Here is a 23,567-nt window from a genome sequence, read left to right as displayed (position 1 = left end):
ATAGTCACTCACCACTGGCCATGAGGGGGGTGGCCATTTGAAATTTTTGAGTCGCCCCCCGCCCTCCTCTCCCTGAGGGGATTAAAAACTGGAAAGTACCTTAAAAATTTCCCCCCTCAATATGAGGAAAAGCGTCTTAAACCGCAAGTCGATTTCATAATTGAATCAGTGAGAACGAAAACACACCAACTCGGAATAATGAAAGTAATCAAGACACAACCAAAACTGCTCAGTAGGTGAAGAAATTAGTCTAAGAAAAGGATGTTTGGTGCCGAAAGACAGGCACTTATGAACATTTTAAAGGTCCAAGTCTGACCAGATGCGCTAACTTCTACGACCTTCATGAAAATTGACCGTCTTTAATGAAAGTTGCACATTTTCGAGTTATTGAGTTGGTGTGTTTTCGAACTCACTGATTCAATTAGAACGTAAAGTTATAGCCAGTGGTGCGTGACTTTTGAATAACCCTGTATCATTATTTGGACTGCATTTTGCAATTTGGACCTATAAGTTCTAGTTCATCTGAAAAACACTTATGTGCATAGGAAAACTAATGGCACATACGTTGTTTTTCAACTAGGCCGGAATTTATAGTTCCAAATTGCAAAATGCAGTCCATTTGAAAGTTGAAACCCTCGTGTAATGAAGATGTACTCACGTTTGCAGAGGTTCCCATATTCTGTGGACCGCCCTGTTGTTGACCTTGATTCTGGCCGTAATTCTGTCCGCCCGGACCGCCTTGGGCCTCGCCGCGGTCCACGAAAACGCACAAGAACCCGTAGCCGATCAAGAGAAGCGCGATTTGCGCGCGTAGCGAACGCATCTCGGCGGGCTTTCGGCAAGCTCAGGGTAGCTCGCTCTGCACTGACATCCGCTCGCCAGTTTGGGTCATTCCGCGCGCGAGCGGTGACAAGGGTGAGTCGCTAAGTTGAGCAAACACAATTTACGGCCGCCGGCAAACATTTACGGTCGCTGTGTTTTCCGCAACTGTCGGAAATGACTCCAGATCAAACACCGGGGGCACAACATAAAAGCCAGCCGCCCAAATGGCTCCCCGCGCGGGCTTTGCGATGCACAGCTCGGCGGAACGCGGAATCGTCGAGTTTCCGTGAAATTCATGGTTAAAGTGCCAAACCACTCATCTTCATGGCGGTGTTTCAAACTCTCCACTCCAACACGGAAATAAATGGGATTTTCGTCACAACCAGCGGCTGGTTTTGCAAACCACCATGGTAGTTGTAACTACCGGGTGAGTTGCAGTGCACTGGAAAAAGAAAACCACATTGGATCTAGAGTCCAGACTCTTTAAAACATCGACAAGAAAAAGGACTCTTGATTCAATCAAATTTAAGCTTAAATCGCAGGGAAATCCGCAACTTATTGGATCTAGAGTCCAGACTCTCAAAAACATCGACAAGAAAAAGTACTGTTGACTCAATCAGATTTAATCTTAAATCAAGAACCAAGCCTCTTAATTTGAGGATTTCCCTTTGATTTAAGCTTAAATCTGATTGAATCAAGAGTCCTTTTTCTTGTCAATGTTTTCTAGAGTCTTAACTCTAGATCCAATGTGTTTTTTTTCCCCTGCAATTGGGACTAGGCGGAAGTCGTCACTTCGACGCATCACTCTTCTTCACCCGGACACTGCCTGCAAGAGATGGGCACAGGGCTCCCTTTCATCCCCCGAGAATCATCAAGTGTCATACTATATCATCAAATTAGAGGCTATACAAACATGGTCTCGTCTATAGTCGAAAGTTGCTTGAAGAAGAAGTAGAAGAAGTTGTCACTTCACAATTTTACGAGGATGATTCTTGTGACAAGAAGCCTTTATATCTTCTCCTAAAAAAATATCGATCCATTGTCTCTTTGTCTAACAATCTCAATAATCAGCCCGCTGCTGTTTGCTACACTACAGGAGTCTAATTCCGTTTTCCTGATACCTGACTCACTACCGACGTATCATTTCAGTAAGGCAGCTTTTACCTTGTTTCTCAAACTTGCTCAGTCGCATTTTTTCATTCCCAACCTTCGATTAGCATCCTTGGGCGAAAACGAATTATTTTACACACCTGAGTCAGCCCGGTTCAATAACTCCGCGCAGAACCCAAAATGGCCATCATCGTGCGACGCAGCTCCCATAACAGAAACAAACAAAAGAGAATATAAACATCTGATAAGAGAGAGTACCTTCCTTGTTTGTTTCCACTAATAGAAGTCTGCGTCACGTTATAACCCTTATTTAATGACTCATATGCATCTAATTATATATCCATGCCCGAAATGCCAAACGACGTTTTTCCGTTCTGGTGTTTCAAATTTCCCGCTCTTATATTATTTTTTGAATTTGTCGCCAAATTCAGCTAATAATTTCAGCATTTTTTGAATATGGCGCAGAATCAGTCATTATCGGATTCATATGTTTGAATAACTCTTATTTATTCTAGATCGTATAATCGGCGTTATCTGTCAGTGGGGTTTTAGGCGCACAAGTGGAAAATTAAAGTTCTGATCCGAAGCGTTTGACGTGGGAATCGATCTCTTCGTTAAAGACCTAGATACACACGGCGATCAATCGCCGCGATTGAAAGACGAAAGCCAATGGAGAGCCTTGATTTCGATTTATCGACGTCGATGAATCGAAATCAAGGCTCTCCATTGGCTTTCGTCTTTCAATCGCAGCGATTAATCGCCGTGTGTATATAGGCCTTAAGATGATAACTTTTGATAACAGCCAGGTTGTAGAAATACAGCGTGGTTTGCTGCTGTCCAATTTCCGGCAAGGAGGGCAAAACAATGAACTTTGTGAGTGTTCGTTCGGGCAAGGGCCCGAGATAAAATAAAAATGAGAGGTAAAGATGCTAAATAATTACTGCTATTATTAATAAATAAGTTTTGACATGTCGGATTCCAACTCATTATCGATTATATATTTGGTGAGCACTTTCCTTTTTGATTCTGGGAGACGTCTGGTGCGATCATTGAATTGAAGCAGGGTCCTTCCATCTAATGATTTCACTAAAACTTTACGTAACCATGATACGTCAAGGTAAGAGGTGGGATCAGGTTCTGCAGGGATCTCTTTATCGCTGTATCTCTGTATCGCTCTGCCTCATCGGGTTCTGTTGGATTTGTCTCCTCTCTAAGTTTTATCGTTTGAATAATGTGGAGGTTCATTGTTTACTCCGCTTGCTTCTAATTTCAGTAAAAACATGTTCAGCCATTTAAGGAACGAGTGCTTCCATTGGAGTAGAGTTAGGTTCAATCATGTGATACAATTATTTTGACTTGAGTGAGTTGCACAGTATCTAGTGGAATGGAAGGCGTTTTCAATTGGTGCGGCGCATGCGACGTCAAGCTGCATCAGTAGGACTGGACTTTCAACTTGTCTTGCAACGTTCTGCCTCATCGGGTTGTGTTGCATGTGTCTCCTCTCTAAGTGGCATCGTTTGAATGATGTGGAGATTCACTGTTCACTCCACTTGCTTCTAATTTTAGTAATAACATGCTCAACCATTTAAGGAACCAGTGATTCCATTGGAGTGGAGTTAGGTTCAATCATGTGATACTATTATTTGAACTTGAGTGTGTTGCACAGTATCTAGTGTAATTGAAGGCATTTTTAATCGGAGCGGCCGACGCGAAGTGAAACTGCATCGGTATGGCGAATGCTGAAATTGATTTCTTGGCTCCCGTTCGATCGTTTTTTTGTTAAACTTAGTATCTGGGCATTTTTGACGGGAAACTCATACCTAACTTATGTTCAATACCTAATGGATCAATTTTGGATCATTAGCTTGTAGTCCAAGAGGATTAGCGAATGATGATCTCCCTCTTCGCATCCAGTGTTTGAAATTGGTAGTGGACAAGTTTTTCCCGATGATGGTCGTGTACAAACTGATGCCAAAAACATAGTGAGATCCAATACATTCAGAAAAAGATGCATGATCTTGGTCAATAAGTCTATCATATGCTGGAAATAATAGGACCAGGTCCTATATCCTGATATCCTCTATTATTACTTGTGCAGCAGTCAATTCATTGAACATGCGCTTCTTCGTCCATCAACCGCGGACGAGTACAAAAGTAATTGAAATAATTCTTGCGGAATAATATAAATGTCATCAAAAAAAGGCCGCTTTAGGAAAGAAAAAAACACATCGGATCTAGAGTCCAGACTCTTGAAAACATTGACAAGAAAAAATACCCTTGATTCAGTCGGATTTTTGCTCGAATCTAAACGAAATCTGCTTAAATCAAGAGGCTTGGCTCTTGATTTAAGCTAGATTCTGATTGAATCAAGAGTACTTTTTTTTGTCGTTGTTTTTAAGAGTCTGGACTCTAGATCCAATGTGTTTTTTTTCCAGTGCGAACAAGGGAGCGGACTCCTGTCATCATAGAATAAACATGCCGAGAAACTTGATTAAAGCAAAATACAACTCCCGAGAAGATTAAAAGCAGTGGCGTGCTCTACGATCCATCGATTTTTTCCCATTCGACGCAATGATAAAGAATCGATTGTGAGGGTGTCTACCGCAAACACCCTATTCATCGATCCTTCTCCATAGGTTTAAGTGACAGATCAATCTCTATATCGCAAAGCACGCCACGCCACTGCTTTTCACGTGCTCTCCAACTCGCGACCACTCTCAGCCGAGTCTGTCATTCGAAACAGGGTCCTCAATATAACGAGCAGACCCGTTACTGGCGTGGACACGGTGATTTTTCAAGGACCCAACGTCCCGGGACAGCCGGCAGGATAGTTGTCAGTAGTCCCGCGAGACATTTTATACATGGTCGTGCCGTTCTGAGAGTCAGCACCTCTGACGCATCTTCCGCACAGCAAAGAAAAGTGACCGACATTCTGTGTTATTTCGGGAAGTAGAACACCGAGTAACCTAAACGTGCGATTAACATGTTTGGTTTACTTTTTCATCGGCTCCTCTGTTTTTCGTGGGGTTACATGGACTGAATTTTCGGGTTACGTCGACCAAATCACCAGGCTGAAAATTTTAAACTTCGTCGAAAATCAGGCGCGAAGGGTTAGGATGGAACCTGGATCGGTATCGGTTACAAGCCTGTGTCACACTATCAAAATACTCCATCAAAATGTCAAGGTCAATCGCTGCACTGGAAAAAAAAAAAAACACATTGGATCTAGAGTCCAGACTCTTGAAAACATTGACAAGAAAAAGGACTCTTGATTCAATCAGATTTAAGCTTAAATCAAAAGGAAATCCGCTCAAATTAAGAGTCTTGGTTCTTGATTTAAGCAAAAATCCGATTGAATCAAGAGTACTTTTTCTTGTCTATGTTTTTAAGAGTCTGGACTCTAGATCCAATGAGTTTTTTATTCCAGTGTGTGATTGGTCCAAGTCAGCGAATAAGCTAATCACAACACCTGACCCGGATATTTTGATGACTATAGTTTTGATAGTGTGACACAGGCCCTAGTCCAGGTCGCTAGCCATTCCAAATAAAGCGTAAATTACACGGAAAAAAACATTTCAAAGCTGAACCTTTCCACTTAGGGAAAGTAGCGGCAACTATACAGGCGGTAGTGCTGAGTCCTACAGCTTTAAGGTCCAGTCCTACCGCGTGTAGTTGGCGCTAGCCTACCCCAAGTGTCAGTGCTCAGCCTTAAGTTGTTTTCTCCGTGTAGATCAGCAGGACACCATCACCATCCCCCGATGTTTGATTGCAATCTACGCTGAGAAAAATATTTTGTGTTCTTGTGTTACTTTCGGTTAATGTAGGAAGTGAAACACAAACCTACCAAAATGTTGTGTTGATTTTGCTACCGTCTGTGGTGAAATCAGAGCCGAAACAGTTGAGAGACTTGGTAACTCGTGAGTCAACCGAAGGTTTGGGTCATTTTGTGTTTTACTCCTCACATGAACACAAAATGTCCGTTACTTTTTTTACCGTGTGCGGTTTTGGTCGATCAACCAAGTCTTGTTGGCTAAACTGACAGGGTGGCTTGAAATGTGAGAAAGAAATGAAATATTGGCAATTTCGGTGAAATATTTTATGAAGCTTCACAAGGCTGTGAAATCCTTCATATTTTTCAGGGGCTAGAGTATGCACTCGACCACACATAAATAGAAGAAAGTCACAATTTTTACATGCGAAATACGATAAGGAATCCGTATTTTCCTATATCTTTGATTTTCTGAAATTTCATGAAATATTCCCCGTGAAATTTCAAGATTTTATTTTTCATGAAATTTTGCCAACGTGGGGCACTAGTCAATGTGCAGTTCGAACTATTTTTTCTTTACGAAACCTACGCGGAAAATTATTCATTTTCGGAATAATTAGTAGACTGATACCTGAAGAAGATGTAAGTAGAAAATTCCACAGTGAGTCGAAGGATATAGTTAATTCTCCATCGCAGAGCTGCTGCTTATTACTCCAGGGCAGAGCATTTATCATCTAGGTAGCCGAAAATTGTCCATCTTGCACATATATATTAGAATCAATGGTCATTTACACATGACTAAAACTTATTATCTATACTTCGAAACGAGTAATATTTGAGGGAATATCTCAGTGAAGAGAATCAATCAGGAAGTAGGCTCGTTGGAGTTATGCGACACGTAGTACCTACACCTCGTCGGTCGTCTGGCGTGAGGACCTATCTCGACTTTGGCATGGGCCCTAGAAAGCATGGCTTCGTATTTACGATAGGGCTCACTTAAAAATTGAAACACCCTGTTACGCTTGAGAATCGACGACCCGATCACTTCAAGTATTGATTCAAGCGCTTTAATGAACGATACATTTGACGGTGTCGCTTTGACAGTAACATTGAGAACCGTCAACAGTTTTTTTGCCGGTGAAACTCATCGTTTGTCTCGGACTTTTTCAACCGAAGCATCAAATTCTCGCTCTCGAAAAATCCGCTCCGTGAAATAGCGCACGGGTGTAAATTTTTAATTATCTCCCGAATCGTCGCGCGATTTGTGTAGAGCTCCGCCGTTTGCCGTAGACATACCTTTTCGTCCATATTAATCGAGGCAGTATTATTCACCGTCGCGCCGCATGAACGATTCAAATGTGCGCGATACTCCGTCGGCTCTACGAACGGCGTCCAGTCTCATTCTCCAAGTCGTCGCAGATATGGAACCGAACGAGGATTGTCAGGTACCAATTTAATGGCTCGCTCCGTAGAGAAAAAAAGGAGGTGTTTGCATTTCGGACATCTTGGAATTTTTTCGATGACGTAGGTCGGTACAGCGACGTTTATCATCGATTTTCTCGGAAATCGTGTAATTTATGGAAACGAGTCATTCTATAAAAAGTGCTTGAAATTATATCATGAGTTGATTTTAGAAACAAAATAGGACATTACGGTCCGTTTCTCATACCTCGAATTCCGGATTTCGCTGGCCAGGTTGTACCGACCTACGTCACAGGGTTAACAAACCTCAAGATGCTAACACCTCCTTAATTTTCTCTACGGACTCTCTCTATCAAAACTATACACTATCAAAACTAGCCTCTGATTTTAGCAACAAAATGGGACATTACGGTCCGTTTCTCATACTTCGAATTCCGGGTTTCGCTGGCCAGGTTGCACCGACCTCCGTCACAGGGTAAACAAACCTCAAGATGCTAACACCTCCTTTTTTTTCTCCATGGACATTCTCTATCAAAACTACGCACTATCAAAACTAGCCTCAAAAATATCAAGGTCAGGTGTTGCGATTGGCTTACTCGATGACTAGGACCAATCACAGCACTTGACCTTGACACTTCGATAGTGTGACCCAGGCGTATCACCTAAGTCGCCGAAAATTGAAAGACAAGGGTCGAGTATTCGACAGGGTTGCCACGGTTGTAGAATACCGGGAAAATGTCACGGAAAAATTGTTATGAGTTGAGCCGCAAGTGCACGAGTTACTAATTCATCAGATTTCAACTTGAGGAGGGCTATGGTGGAAGAAGGAAGAGGCCTCATTTGGAGGCGGTATGAGAAGAAACTTTGTGCCACCTCCTAATTTTGTGAGATCAATGGTAGTACTCAAAAAGTACGGCTTTCCAGATAAATGAACAAATCTAAAACGATTAAGCTGATTCCCTGTGACATCAAGGGGTAATCGCTCCATTATATTACAGATGTATTAACAAGACAACTCCGTGGTATTTACAGTTTGCACAATGCTTACAAATCACGTACCATACTGATACTTCGTCGCCATTTTGTCTCTTTCGATCGTTCATCAAAATTTGACGGCCCGCTTAATCATTTGATGGCTGACTTGCGCGAAAACCAGTACGCATCTCCGCCACCTTGCGATGAGTTCATTTGATCGTGGGACGAAGGCTGCAGTTGCGTGGGTTTTTTTTTATTATAAATATTTCATTGATTGACACTTACTTTCTTTTTCGCCCGATGAATTTTTTTTCGGTTGTCACTCTTACACGATGGCCATTTCGACTTCTGTAGAAGTCATCATCAGGTACTTAAAACTAAGAACGAAAATAAAAATAAAAACCGAAGCTAAAAAAACTGACGTTAAATTCACGTATTATCGCCGGCGACGCGTCGCGATACTAGTCAGTGCGATATCTTGCCGGTGATCAGCTGACTGTGTTGCGTCACGAAGGAGGGCGGGGGTATAAATAGTATAAATTAGTATAAATATTTCATTTTTATTAGCTTTCCATTTCATTTAGAATGGATTTGGTGTTTTGAACAAGACATTTTTCCACGAACCTATTTAGATGCATGTATTTTTTGCCAGTTGGCATTTATTTCAGCTGTCAGGGAATTTTATTCAAATGTGTTTGGGAAATCAGGTTAATGTCAGGGAATTTCCTTCTTCGAATTTTGTGGTATCCCTGATTGGACTTGATCTGATTTTATTTGATTTTTTCACGATGCTCGGGCGAGGTTATTACTTGCAAAAAAGAGATGAAAAACAAGTACAAGTTTTCGTACTTGGCGAACAGAAAGACATTATGTGGAGTGGAGACTGTTGCCTAAAGACAAGGGCTCAGAACAAAAACTACAGAATAGCAACAGATATTTGGATATCTCTTAAACGCATTAAATTATAACACTCGAAATAATGTGACAGCAAGGAACTGAGGGACCAAGAATGAAGTAATCCGGGCATTTACTAATAAGATTTCCTTTTGGTCTTCCAGCCAGAGCAAGCCCGAGAGCTGTGTTTTCAGAACTTTGCGGTATTTGGGATGTTTTTTCAAAATCGTTGACGATAGCCACACTTGGATTGCATTTTGCAAGAAGGAACCACTAGCATTGCAATGTTGCTAAGATTGTGCAACTTCTTTTGTCTTGGAGGAAAAACCCGATTACCCCTTAATAGTTTTTATTTTACTCGCTAAAAACGTGAATTGAAGACAAAAATTACCATCTAAATTTCATAGTTTTTCACGATTTCCGCAATTGCATTGCAAAGGATGACGTTGCACAATCTTAGCATCATTGCAATGCTAGTGGTTCCTTTATGCAAAATGCAATCTACTTGATCTTAAAATGGTCGTTCAATACCGCGCTGATAATAGAAAAGTATAGAAAATTAGATTGAAATGCGACACATATTTGAATCGAGTTTAGCAAGCTATGTAAAACCAGCGACAGTTCCATTGCCAAAAGAAGATCCATTTAAGTTGGTTTAAGGGGTCACATTTACTGCCTCCCTGGCTGCCATCTGAAATTGTCATATCGACCGGCTGAAGGGATCAATTTCATTGAGTCCATTTGGCTAGCCTGGTCGATCGCGAAACCACTGACTTATTCGTGAAATTCCTCCCCCGTGATATTAAATCAACAATTTACACGTCCAATTTTGTGAAATATCGCTCTTCTAAATTGATACGATGATCTTTCTTTCGTATTTCATTCTAAGACGCTCGTGTTTTTCGTGTTTCAGCTCATCAGCGAATCTCAACGAAAAAAAGAAACCGTTCTCAGACAATACTCGTTCTTCCAATTAAGAGTCCACCTTCGAAGGGGGAAAGACTTAGTAGCTAGGGATAAGAGTGGTGAGTCGCCGTTTTCCTACGTTCACTGTGTTTGTCCCGCCCAAATATTTGCTCAAGATCTCTGATACTCTGTCGTGCCAGTATCGTCAACAGTTCGCTTTTCATCAATCCTTGTGTGTGTGCATTCGGATGAAAGAGAAACCAAGTGAATGGCGGATTGTTTTGAAAACGCTATAAAGAGACAGTCCATGAAAGCAACTTTATCTCAAGAGCCCGATAGCTTTCAATTTTGGATTTCGACTTATTGGCGAATTTTGGTTGCCCAGGAATAGACGCATCATATCGGTGGTTCTATTTGAAAGATGCGTATCTTTCAGTGTGACGTTGTGAATTTCGTCTCAAGTTTACGTCTATTTAAAGAACTGCTTGTGTAATGCACATTCATCCAAACAAAACTCGCCTAGGTAAAGCACGATCAATAATCCATATACTGTGCATAGAACTTGGTCTAGTCGAGGATCAACCGGACTACATTTTGCAATTCGGAACTTAAATTCTGACTCATCTGGAAAAACACTTATGTGCAAAGGGAAACTAATGGCACATACGTTGTTTTTAAACCGGGCTAGAATTTATAGTTCCAAATTGCTAAATGTAGTTCAACTTTCCTCATTGCGCTAAACCCAACTTCAACTATCAAATGCAATGAGAATGCAGTTGAGAATGTTTGTAAACAAATATATGAGTAATGAATGAATCATTGTCCAGGATTCTTACCATGTGACCAGCACACTGTTTTTTCAGATCGCATGCACGCACACTATACCACATTATCAAATACTTTTCCACGATAACAAATTCTGTTTTTTTCACTCTAAAGCTATTTTTTAATTAGCTTTCACAATTTTCCTCATTGCAGAAATTGATCAAAACAATGAAAACGTTGTGAATCAATTCCACCATTTGACATTCCAAGCGATTTCTATGTTCCTGCGCATTGAGGCTCATTATCGATACGTCTCGTTTGATCGTTGCATGCTCGCATTCCCCTGCTCTATTTGCAAGGAATGCTCCATTTACATATTCATGGAATACACATTTACAGGAATACATTTTAGGAACATATGAGGACTTGCATGTAACAATAGCGGATGTCGAGTTTTCACACTGTGAGAAAACCGCGTTTGAAGTTTTCGAAGCTTTGCACTTTGCCGCCTGTAGAACCGAGAGGATTCTTGTAAAAATGTTCATGAAGAGCAACTCTTCCTGTAAAAAACACACGTTTCACGATCTATGTAAGTGAAAAATTGAAGGAGTAACAGCGATTTGAAAAAAATGTGACATCCGCTATTTTTACTGAGAACACTTTTTTATACATGAAACAAAGTCTTCAGGAAGGGTAATTTCGGTGAAACGATTGAAATGAACCAAAAGTATGTCAATGTTGAGTCATTTAATCAAATTCAACAAAAAACTAAACCGCCTGTAACTTCTGCAACAAAAATAAGGAACAAATTATAGAATCAGTTATAAACTCATCAAGTCTGGCGAAACGATCCAGATACGTATTATTTGAGTGTCAGCTGCAGCCCGTGGCTAGTGCGCGGGCAGTGCAGTGATCGCATGTGCGCTATCTCGTGCGGTGTCCTGCCATGCCAGCTGGGGAGAACACTGAGAACATTGGATCCTCATATCCGCTGTTTTTACAAATAACATGGTTTTCAGTTCATGTTCCGCCGAAAAATTACGCTGGAAGTCTGAAACTTCGCACAGGCATTCTTGAGGGCTCCAGAATTCGAAGCAAGCGTTTGCCCTAAAAATGGCGGATGTCAGCGACCGCGATTGTTACATATAAGTCCTCATATAGAAATCCTAGGGATACATATTTATAGGAATATTTGTCCCGTAATATCAATGACGTGGAGACATTCTTGCAATAACTTGAACATTTGTTCTGGAATTTCAGGAACTAGTGACCCCTACGTGAAATTCAAAGTCAACGGTCGGCTCATGTACAAATCTAAAACAATATACAGGGATTTGAACCCGCAATGGGACGAAAGCTTCACTCTGCCCGTTGAGGACGTTTTCACGCCTGTCCACATCAAAGTAAGTTTTGACGTGCCTCACCCACCCTAATATACGTCAGCTTAACCTTGGTTAAATAAAAGGTTATGACGTTTGGAAGTACTGAAGACACCCCGAATTTATTGAAGAAGAAGAAGAAGAAGAAAAAGTGAAAGAAGAAGAGGAGAAAAAGAGGAAAAAGAAGTATTCTGACGGTTCTATTTGTGTGGAGAAAAAACTCGCTGAGCCATGTGCGGCAACGGCTAACGAATTTCTTTCCCAGTTACAACTAATTTTTTAGTTGCCGCAAACTGATAAACTATCATTCCGAGGAGGGAACATTCGTTTTCGCAAGTTGTTTGCACGACGCAACGAGTTTTCTTGTCCCACGGAAAAAAAGAGGCAGGGGTTAAGTCCCAGCTGTTGGATTATATGGACATTCCCAATTAATTGTGGTACTACCCCGATTAATTGTGGTAGTATCCCAATTAATTTTGGTAGTGTCCCGATAAATTAGGTTACTAACCCAAATGTTGCGGTGCTACCAAACTTAATTGGAAATGTCCATATCATCCAACAAATTGGAGTAGTACCACAATTTCAGGGGATAATCTCTGACACTTTTTTTTTCCGTGCCTCGCAACGATAAACTACTGAGGTTTCAGATGTGGCTTTAAATTTTTTTAATTGAACAATTTTTTTTATCTTTCAATGAATTAAAATAAATGCCATAATTTGCAAATCGACGTCATGCATATCGATGGCCAACGAATAATACCGCCGATCTGCAAACTGACAATTTGGTGAACAAAGTGAATCCTTAACTTTGGTAATTATAAGGTTAGATGTGCATTTTTTTCATACAATATACACAACACAGCGTCATCTCCGACTTGTGTACTTCATAGTGTAGAGTGCGGCGAAGTCACCGACTCACCTTTGTCGAAATGGTCAATTTGGAGTTATTGTTCGTTAGCCTTCGATATGATCATTTCAATCGTCCTAACTTTCTTCTTACGCACTTGGAAGAGCTTTTCAACGAATATCCGTAAAATAAAATAAACCGATAAAATTAAGATGATTTATGGATGCGACCTTTCATCGATTTTTGTGTTAGCGATAAGCACTAGCCATTCACTTCCTCCGCACTCGGGAAGACAAGCCTCCTCTACAACATTTTGACACCAATCAGAGGCATGTCAATAACGCAGTCATAGAGAGAGATTTAAGAAATAATTTTTAAGTAATCGAAGTTTAGTTGATTCGGAGAGAGTAAGGTACGTCAAGTAGATGCATAAATTACATTTTTTATTTACCCAAATGCATTTCAGCCCATAGGGCCATCTTCAGTGGTATACATAAGGATCACAGACTACAAGCAAGTACAAGTACATTTAGTACATGCATAATCTAAGGACATGCTGATGTGAATTAAAAATTACGGGTACTAACTACATTATAGCATGCAGGTGACAATTAAATAAAGAAATAAAGAATTTGCAGGTTAAGTGAAACTAAGAAACCCAACATTCAGCATAAATCACTAATGAAGCAACAAGCATCAATAATTGGAGTGGCGGCAAGATTCAAGCGCGTTTTTCATTTGAAGTTTAGTTCGTGCGTTCATTTTTTGAAATTGAAAAATGAAAATTGGAATTCTCTCTCACTCTTTTAGCAGTGAATTCAAATTATGATTGAGAATTTTCTATTTTTGTAGGTTTTCGACTACGACTGGGGGTTGCAAGATGACTTCATGGGCGCTTCGTTCCTAGACTTAACTGCCTTAGAATTAGGAAGGTAAGCATGCTAAAAATCTTAATTTTTACTCATCGCTCGGTTTGCCCATTATATTTTTGAATGCCATTCAGAAATTTGTTCGTGCAGGACGGGTTTTCTTAGTGCACGAGGGTCTTCTGGAAGTTTACTCTCTTCTGAAACGATCTTCTGAACTTTCTACGTTTACCGATGTCAATGTTTCCAGCGAATCTTTTCTATCACATGGATCCTTACCACAGCCTGATCATTGTCTTTGTAGAGTAATAAATTGATTTTTTGCTGTAATTATACGACGAGATCGACAGCAATTCGAAATGTTGGATGGACGGGTTTTCTTGGTGCACGAGGGTTTTCTCGAAGTTTCCTCTCTTTTGAAACGATCTTCTAAACTTTCTACGTTTACCGATGTTAACGTTTCCAGCGAATCTTTTCTATCACGTGGATCCTTACCATTGTCCAACATTGTCTCAGTAGAGTTATAAATTGATTTTTGACTGTAATTATACGACGAGATCGACAGCAATTCGTAATGTTGGACGGACAATTTTCTGACGGCCTCCTGGATGCTGTCAGTCGTGTCAGGTCGGGCACATCAGTGACTGTGACGCATTCAAGAAATAACAATCAAAATGATCTATGATCAGTTTACATGATCGCGAAGCAACTATTCGACCACCTGTGCACGGCACAGTATCACTCGAAATTTATGGCAAACTTATCGCACAAACTCACTATAGGTCAATTAGTAAAGTGTCGGGTTTTATTTTTGAATTGAAAATGTTTAATTTTGCTCAAGCTATCAAAAAGTGCCCTTTTTATGACGTTACGTTCTAGGCGTACTCAGAAACTACCCGGGATCACAGTATAAATCATTTACATATGGCCGAACTTGGGAATGTTCAATGGACTACGCTGGAAAAAAAGTCGCTTGGACCTAGAGTCCAGACTCTTTAAAACATTGACAAGAAAAACTACTCTTGATTCAACCGGTTTTTAGTTTAAATCAAGAACGAAGCCTCTTAATTTTAGCGGATTTCCTTTTGATTCAAGCAAAACTCCGATTGAATCAAGAGTATTTTTTCTTGTCATTATTTTCAAGAGTCTGGACTCTAGGTCCAAGCGACTTTTTTTCCAGTGTACCATGAACACGGCCGGTAGGTCTGTTTTTGAAACTCCAACCGCACGTATACCTGCGAGCCGATTATTGAAATTGATAGACAAAGGAGACACACACAAAGGTTGACATGGGTGGTTCCTGTAGACTAAGGGAGAAAATGATGGACTAACTATCAGGTCACTCGTCGGTTGCCGTTAGTTAGTCTATTACCTACCTCCTTTGTCCATTGCAACCACCCGCTTCCATCAATGTGATCCCTCCATGTATCTTTTGTCTTCTTTGTCCATAGCTTTGTCTATCAATTTCAATAATCGGCCCACTGGTCCGCTAAACACCCTCAAATTATCTACAGAAGAGCACATAAATTCCACCCACCGGCGTTGTGATTAGCAATTCATGACGTCAGCCGGAGGCTTTTCAAGGCGTCATTGAAGGTGCGGAACTACATGCAATTATTTTGTTGACTCAACTGTTGGGATTCGGGCGATTGTCGCAGGCCGTCGAATATTTTCCTGGAATTGCGAAATGTGTTGATTCACGCCCGCCTCCCTCGTCGCGTCACTAGCCTCCGACATTCATAGTCGGAACATCGGTTTTTCCAATGATCTTATCCAGGCAACAACACTCCAGTGGTTGAGCAATTCAACTAAAGGAACAGCACCAAAGAGAGTGCATTGAAAAAAAAATATTGGTGTCCTGAACAATCGTATTGAGTTGAAGTGAAATTTGTGGACGGCACCAATTTTTTTGCGTCTGCAAACCAATAAATTGTGCCCTTGCACCAACCTTATTTGTTACGTAACAAGTCTAGAATTTGCATGGAGGCATTTCGGAATAGTTAGGACCGGGCACAAATTTATTTGTTCTGTGCACAAATTTATTTATTCTGTACGCAAATTTATGAATGCCACCAATAATAAATTTGTTTCAAATTTCCGTTACTTTTTTTCGTCTGTTGGAAAGGTGATGGCGTCGAGTTCGTTGTTCGCGTCGGAAAAATCAAGAAGACTTTAATATAAAAGTGGATACTTAAATTAAAAACTGTTTTAAAATTACCGCGTATATGCATGGGTGGAACTAGGAATTTTCTGTGGGGGGGGGGGGCACAGAAGGATATAGAACTTGGGCTAAAAGGGGTCTGAGGGGACTCCCCCAGCTGCAGAGGGGAGTCCGGGGGGCGGGGGCCTTCCTCGGAACATGAAAAACTGGAACGTCTTGAGAGCAATTTAAAGCCATTCTCAATGACAAATTAAATGGAATTAAATATTAAATTTTGCTGACTAGTTTTTTAAAATATCATATCTTACTGTGGGTTTTAATTGATTTTATCTCAATTTAACTCTCACGAAAACAAGTATTGCGCTAAAATGCGCGAAAAAACCACAACCGGACACAGTCAAACTACATTCCGGGTTCCTTACTCGAAGGAAGCTGCTCTCTTTGCGAGTAATTTTCATTTTTCTCACATCATGGATCGATCATATTAGGATTAAGCTCATAACTATTACATTCCATGTACACAAAAAGTTTACCGATCCCGGAGGTACTCAAGACACATGGAAAAGGGTGAGGAAGAGAGGTTAATTGCACAAAAATATTCTCCGAGTCTGTTGGCATAACTTTAAAGCCAAAATAATGCTCATCAAAGTATTGAGTTTCTAACTTTAAGCACAAAAAGTAAACCTGCTTGGAGTAAAAATAAATATTTATAATTTTAGCAAATGTTGGAGAAAAATCTAAATACCCTGTGATGAGAATCATGCTTCTTTTGTACATGGTTCCTTTGATTTTAAGCCAAGAAGGCGATTCAACAATTTTCAAATGGTCAGGAATTTGTTCTTTTACTGAATTATGAAGATCAAATATGAACGCTGTCGATGGCAATATGTAGGCATTACAGGCTTTGGAGGGGAACAGAAAATAACCTTCTTGAACACAGCTCTTGACTGTTAGAACATACAATTCAGTCATAGTAATGGACCAGAAGACAGAGTCCCAATGTATTTCACCATTATATGGATTTCATTTTGCAAAAAAGAACCATGAGCATTGCAATGTTGCTAAGATTGTGCAACTTAATCCTTTGCAATTAAAGTACTGAAATCATGCAAAAACATGAAATTTACATGCTAATTTTTGTGTTAAATTTACAGTTTTTACGGTGTAAAACAACAATTGTTTATAGATAAGCAGGTTTTTCTTCCAAGACTAAAGAACTTGTGCAACCTTAAAAACAGTGCAATACTCTTGGTTCCTTTTTGCAAAATGCAATCCATATTATATAAGAGCTTTGAAGAACAAAGGGATTTGTGCGTTCTTAGAAAATTGACTTATTATTATTAATGATTTCAATTAAAACTAGTCTAAAATGACTTAAAAATTCATTACTTAATTTCAATTTTCTACCATCAAAAGTAAGTTCGAACTATATTTTCACCATAAGGCTCCATGTAATTTGGACACTTATTACCATTACAAACTTATTACTCATACCATTTTACAAAGAAATTTGGCAGACATTGCATATGGCTTTGTTCCTTTCCCCTGAATGTCCCACAATGCTCTCCACACTTTAAAGCTGCAAGAGCTAGTGCCCCTCTAAATTTTCTTCCTATATTACGACAATGAAGAAAAAATAAAATAAAACATGACAAATTTTTACAGAAAAATAAAAGTAGACTATTTAAAAGAACTTACAGAATCCACTGTCTTCTCCTTTTGACAAGTCACTAGCGAGTGAGATCGGGATCGGTCAGATTTTGATTCCTTTCGTCGATAAGTCACTGGCAAGTGAGATTGGGATTCATCGGTTTCTGATTTTTCACGCTGATTCTAAAAAGGAGGGAAAAAAATGTAGTAGTTGAATTTTATTTTAATCTAAGATCTCAAAGAGGGCAGCACACAGGCTTTGGAGGGGAACAGAAAATAACCTTCCTGAATACAGCTCTGGACTGTTAGAACTGAATAAATGTCAAACCAGTGAAAGAAATATGGATTTTGAACTACATGTTCCGAAGGAATTAACTTTCTGACGTCCGAATGAACGCGTGTCACCTCCTCCGCTGTTTTCGTTTTTGGCGGCTGTTGAACAATGAATTCGGTTAAATTATCTTGAAGATTCAATGTAAGTCTCAAAGCTGCATCTACGCAGCTTTGCTTGCCGATTGCGCCACATTGCGATTTGACCGGACAAAAGCAGAATTTTCAGGGATTACAGTTTGACCAAAGGGCCTTAGTCATTTTGCCATCTTACTCGCGTGTACTTGAAACCTAGCCTAGCATGGTAGCAGCTCACACGTGGGGGCGCAAGGGATCGAAAGTGTAGACATACGAGAAAAAGGGGAGCGGTTGCGTAAAGAACAAGGGGGCGGTTGGGCGGTATGCACACTCTCATTCATATTTTCATAACTAAAGCAGGAAAATAATCGTCGAATACTAAATGAGCTATCTTGTTTTACCAAGAGCGATGATGAAAAGCGAGGCAGCAGCAGGAGGAGCAGGAACAGCAGAGGCGGCAAAAAACACGATGCACGTAAAGGCGTTCTCGGCGTAAGGGAGGCGTCGCGAGCTGAAGTCTGAGATGGCTCGCGGGGCATGTAGGGGAAAATCCCTAATCTGCTCTGATTGGCCGATCAGCCGCCTCAGAGCTTCCTCCTCCTGCTGTCCTGTAAGCCCGACTTGTAGCGGCAACTATAGCGAAAAAGTACGGTGAAAATCGGGGCCAACAAACACCCCCGGCCTTGGCGCCTCAGCGAGGCGTCAATATGAAAAAGGCCAAGAACTTGGAAACTAACACTAAAACTAAACTATTTGCTAGTGACAGATAAGTGAACTCACTTGCGGTTGCAGAAGCGGCGCGTTTGTGCGATACAATAAGCAAGGAATAAGGGGGGGGGGGGGAATTTGGGGGTGGTGGAGGTGGTTAGCGGATTAGCGATAAAAATGGATTGAAAGCGAAAGTAGCAATTAGAGCGGTATTAAAAGGTAAAAAAGGTAAAATAAAAATAAAAAATAAAATAATATATGACTTTTAGCGGTAAAATTTAGCGATATTTTAGGTAGCGATTTGGTATTGCCTCAATAAGGGATGCCAACACGGTGCCTCGCAGCGACCCTGCACACCTCGCGGGTGCATTCGACTGTGGGGAGAGCGGGGGGTAAAGCTAGGCTGGGGGGGGGGGGGCTGGGGGGCGGCGCAAACAGCTGGGCCCTGGCTGCTTTTAGCTCTGCAATGTCCTCAGCCAGGGCCGCTCGCTCACGGAGCAGCACGTCTTCTAACGCATTTTGCTCCGTTTGCCAGCGGCGGAACTGGAGGACCTCATGGTCATGGTCCCGCTGGCTGGGCTCGCACCTTCCCGAGCTCCACTTGGGCCACCTCAAGAGCGGACACGGCGTCGCGGCAGGTTGATATCAACTCCTCACGTTTTTTCTGCTCATGTGCTTTTTCGACTGTGGCTCTCTCCGCCAGCCGCTGGAAGACCTCCGCGCCAGCGTGCTCGACCTGCGGAGGGGGCGCTCGTGGCTTTTCAAAGAAGTTGTGCAGCAGAGTGTCACACTCGTGGGGATCTACATGCTGGCAGGCGGTTCGAGCCGAAGCAATCTATACACCTACCAGCCGCAATTGACACAATCAATGCTAAGTGTGCAGGGGCACCGTCTTGCTATTGGATGCCGTCATTGTGGGATTGTTTGAGGATTGAAAAGGAAAACCAAAGCTAATAGAAAACGCAAAGTGTGAAGAACCAGAGAAAATATAAGGAACCAAACCTAAAATATCAATAAATAATATAAATAAAAATAAAGAGATAAATATACAAACTCCAATTTTTATTTTATTATAATGATAAAAGTTGATAAATTCGGTAGTTAGAAGTTGCAATATAGATATATCGTCACCTTCCAGGCAAAGTATCACAAGCGCCATGCGACGTTTAAAAATTTCCGCCGCCATTTTATTTCTTTACTGAGAAATTGTTGGTTGAATCTGTTTGGAAATTTCACTAAATTTTATCGGCAGCACAAAGAAAATTCAGTGAAATTTTCGGACAGCTTCGTTGAACAATTTCTCTGTAAAAAAATAAAATGGCGGCGGATATTTTTAAACGTCGCATGGCGCTTGTGATACTTTGCCTGGAAGGTGACGATATATAGACGAACAATAAAATAATTCAAACACCAGAACTCAGGAATTCTTAATAATAAGATTAAGAAAATAGGGAATCAGTTAAGATTTAGGACTGATTTATTACTGTGTTAGTAGACTAAATTCAAGCCTCTGAAGACCGCGGCTCGTTGACTCGGGGCCCGTCACTCTTACGAGTGTCTCATGGAAGTTGGCGCGCGTCACATTGACACTAACGGGAAGGAACGGGACGCTGATCCGCTCACCGTCCTCGTCCACTTCCCACTTGGAGCTGAAGACAGTGCGAAACTGCTGATGTGTGTGGTATACAGGCCCGCCACAAGGGGGGGGGGGATACTGGGTCCCTGGTACCGGGCCGGCCGGGGGCCCGTGTTACCCGTGAAAAGCCACCACGAATTCACATGCAACCCTTGTTTCGTAAAAAAAAAAGTGAAAAATTTACCCTAAAAATTTCGCAAAAGGTTAATAGATTTTCAGAAACACGCTGGGGCACTGTGGAATTCTTCTTAAATTTTCAAAGAAGTATACTTCTTGGAAAATCTCTATCTGTTTTCAAGATTCTCAGTACAGAGGGATATTTTTAGTAACTGCGTTTCATTTTCTTCCGTCGTCAGATGCTAAGAGTCTTCAGTCTGGGCATCCTCGACTTCAATGGCTCATGGCTCAAATCCCTTGCCATAGACCAACGAAGGGGGAGTCCAGGGGGCCTGGCCCTCTTAGAACTGAAAATAGTATCATGTATCCCCCCCCCCAAAAAAAAAAAAAAAAAAATACAAATTTTCCAGATGTTTTGAATGCAGCAATTCGCAAGTATTTTGTGCTGAAAGTAGAAAAAAAACATAATTATTCCGCAGAAATTGATGGAAAAATTCTCTATGGAAGCTTCAAAATGCGTCCGATAAGTCGTATCAATTCTAGAATTTCTCAGGGGATGCCCCTCGGACCCCGCCCCTCCCGTGCTTGGGGCCCGGACCTTAAAACTGGTACCAGGGCCCGAGAAGGGATGTGGCGGGCCTGGTGGTATACGTTTCGGTCTATGATGAGCTTGTCACCGACCGAGAGGATCGACTTTTGGGCGGGTAACAAGCTGTAGACGTAGTTTTCTGGCATTCTTCGCGGCTCTGTATGCCACAAACATTGAGCTACTAACACCGGCAATGAGGAATAGGTTCAGGACAGCCTGAATTTGACCTGTGATGTTTCGAACTCCATTCTATCATCAAACTCTTCATCGACACCTAATTCGCCATCGACAGCAGCGATTCCTGCCCATAAAATTGAGGGAAGCTGAATTGGCGCAACGCTTGTGCAACACTCTTCAACCAACCGTGCATTGATCATCTACTACCGTTCCGAATCTTACCTTCCACCTTATGTCGACGGTGTAAATCGCCAATCACACAACTCAATTTCCAACGTCCCAGACTTCCTGTCATAATTTACTTTTAAAGCAGTCAACTCCTCTACTGCAACTCGTTAAAACTGCCGTCATTTCTCTCCGAGGTTGAAAGAAAATTCTTGCTTCGCAGAAAAATTCTCATTCTTAAGCATTAAAACAATTAATCTTCTTGCCGACTCACACCGTCGATTTCGAGTCCACGCTGTTGTCCATAAGAGCTTGGGAGAATCTTCAAATTAACAGATTACGAAAAAAAATCAAAGCAATTCATCATTATCATTCAAAAAATTTCATTATTCAATTAAATTTCAACCATTCTAAACAATATTAAACAATATTAAAGAGGCTCTCATAAAGAGGAAAGTCAAGACTCTGTAATTTCTTCGTCGTCCGCGTCGAACTGGATCGGCTCCTGAAACAGGCATCATCAGACATCAAACAGACATCCCCGACACAGACATCCGCTTACGTATAACGAACATAATAAAGCACTAAAATATTGAAAACTTATCATAAAAAATTTCGAAAGGTTCACCCGGCTCGTCGTGATCGCGTTATTCTTATCACTCAAGGGAGAAAACCAGGTACATAATTATCGATTACGATGCATCCCGATCAAAACAACTTCACCTTTAAATTATTACAGCCCATATTCGAATTCTTCATACGAACTTTTCCTAGCATTTTAAGGAATTCATCTGTGCTGTTTGCACGTTCATTGGTTGATAATTCGCCGTATCAACTCGGCAACGTCGCGCGGTTTTGTCTAAAAAACGTTGGTTTTAGGTCTTAGGTATGAATTTGTTTTTCTTTCCTCGTTTTCTTCGTCTAATTCTGCAGTCTCTTTGGTTCGCTTCGTGTAAATATCTGAAAAAAAAAAATAATTATTATCAAGTTACGGATTACATAAGTTGAAATGGTCATCGGGAGAAAGAAATTTTTCATTATTAGCCAAAAAATTATCTTGTGGTCTAGCACTCGGCCAATTTTCCGGTTGTAATTACTGAAATAGTGTCATTCCCAAAGAATACATTTATTTAAACAGACGTCAATACTTACTTGATACTATAAATTGTTTTACATTTTATCAGGGTTTGAGGTGGCCCCAGAGAAAAAAATCCAACGGAGTTAAATCGGGGGATCATGCTGGCCGATTCGATAGCTCCACGCCGTCCCATCTTTCTCTGGAGATATATTCTGCATCAAGAAAATGTTGCACGATTAATGCAAAGTGCGCAGAGGCACCGTCCTGTTGGAACCAAGGGTCAAAATCTTCGTCAGATTTTTTTATTAATGACCTCTACAATTTTATTCACAACCATGTCTTCCAGCATCTATAGATAAAGGGGGCCCGTAAGATTTCCCTCGATGAAAAAAGGGCCAATGATTTGGTTTCCGAAGATGCCACACTAAACGTTGATTTTTTCTGGGAATTGCGTATGGCTCTCTCCACCGATATGGGGGTTTTCTTGAGACCAGTCTCAGCAATGGGCCTGTTGCATGCAAGAGATACAGCCGCGCGAATAGACTTTTTAGAGGTTAAATGACACGAAAATTACGATGGTCACATTAAAAAAGTCTGAAATACACTCCTTACTGCGCAATTTGCGTTGTTAGGAACGCGCTTTTTCAAATTTCCTGCGTCTGGGGGCAGTTTTCTAAGCACCGGAAACGAGCAAACGGCGGGCTCGGTGATTTCCGGAAGATGCCGAGTCGTTGTTGTTGTTGTTATTTTTTCCTTCAGTTTGTTTACAAACCCAACGTGATCTCTTATAGTGGTCCATATACGCTTTATGCGGTAACCAAATCGATCAACTTTTAAATATCCAACGCAATCCTTCTACATTTCATTTCACGATATCACGAGCTCCGATTTTTAAGTTACGTTGTCAGTTTTAGTTGACCGGAAATAGCCGCGAGTTGCCGTTAATTGTTTCCGTCAGAAAACTGCCCCCAGGCGCGGGAAATTTGAAAAAGCGCGTTCCTAACAACGCAAATTGTGCAGTAAGGAGTGTATTTCAGACTTTTTTAATGTGACCATCGTAATTTTCGTGTCATTTAACCACTAAAAAGTCCATTCGCACGGCTGTATCTCTTGCATGCAACAG

At 41.0% G+C, this 23,567-nt stretch overlaps 2 protein-coding genes across 7 annotated transcripts in view; one reads left to right on the top strand and one right to left on the bottom strand.

Moving 5' to 3' along the window:
• LOC109041622 (uncharacterized) overlaps window positions 1-975 on the bottom strand; it is a 92,794-nt gene extending 91,819 nt beyond the window's left edge. The window contains exon 1 of one of the 4 annotated variants that reach the window (XR_011900546.1): window positions 659-950. Coding sequence is in view for 2 of the 4 variants with exons in the window: in XM_072304488.1 (XP_072160589.1) it covers window positions 659-823 (165 nt within the window). In the remaining 2 variants the exon portion in view is untranslated. Of the gene's footprint in view, window positions 1-658 lie in introns of all 4 variants that reach the window. The other 3 variants (XR_011900545.1, XM_072304488.1, XM_072304487.1) reach the window with 3 other exon arrangements.
• Mctp (multiple C2 domain and transmembrane region protein) overlaps window positions 1-23,567 on the top strand; it is a 338,130-nt gene that overhangs the window by 166,871 nt on the left and 147,692 nt on the right. For all 3 annotated transcript variants that reach the window (XM_072304484.1, XM_072304485.1, XM_072304486.1), the window contains 3 exons: window positions 9,906-10,017; window positions 11,924-12,066; window positions 13,742-13,821. In XM_072304484.1, coding sequence (XP_072160585.1) covers window positions 9,906-10,017; window positions 11,924-12,066; window positions 13,742-13,821 — 335 coding nt within the window. The remainder of the gene's footprint in view (window positions 1-9,905; window positions 10,018-11,923; window positions 12,067-13,741; window positions 13,822-23,567) is intronic.

Source organism: Bemisia tabaci, chromosome 9 (genome assembly GCF_918797505.1).
Source record: "Bemisia tabaci chromosome 9, PGI_BMITA_v3".
NCBI lineage: Eukaryota > Metazoa > Arthropoda > Insecta > Hemiptera > Aleyrodidae > Bemisia > Bemisia tabaci.
The sequence above is the reverse complement of the archived record's forward strand: the minus strand, read 5'-3'. Positions and strand labels throughout refer to the sequence as shown.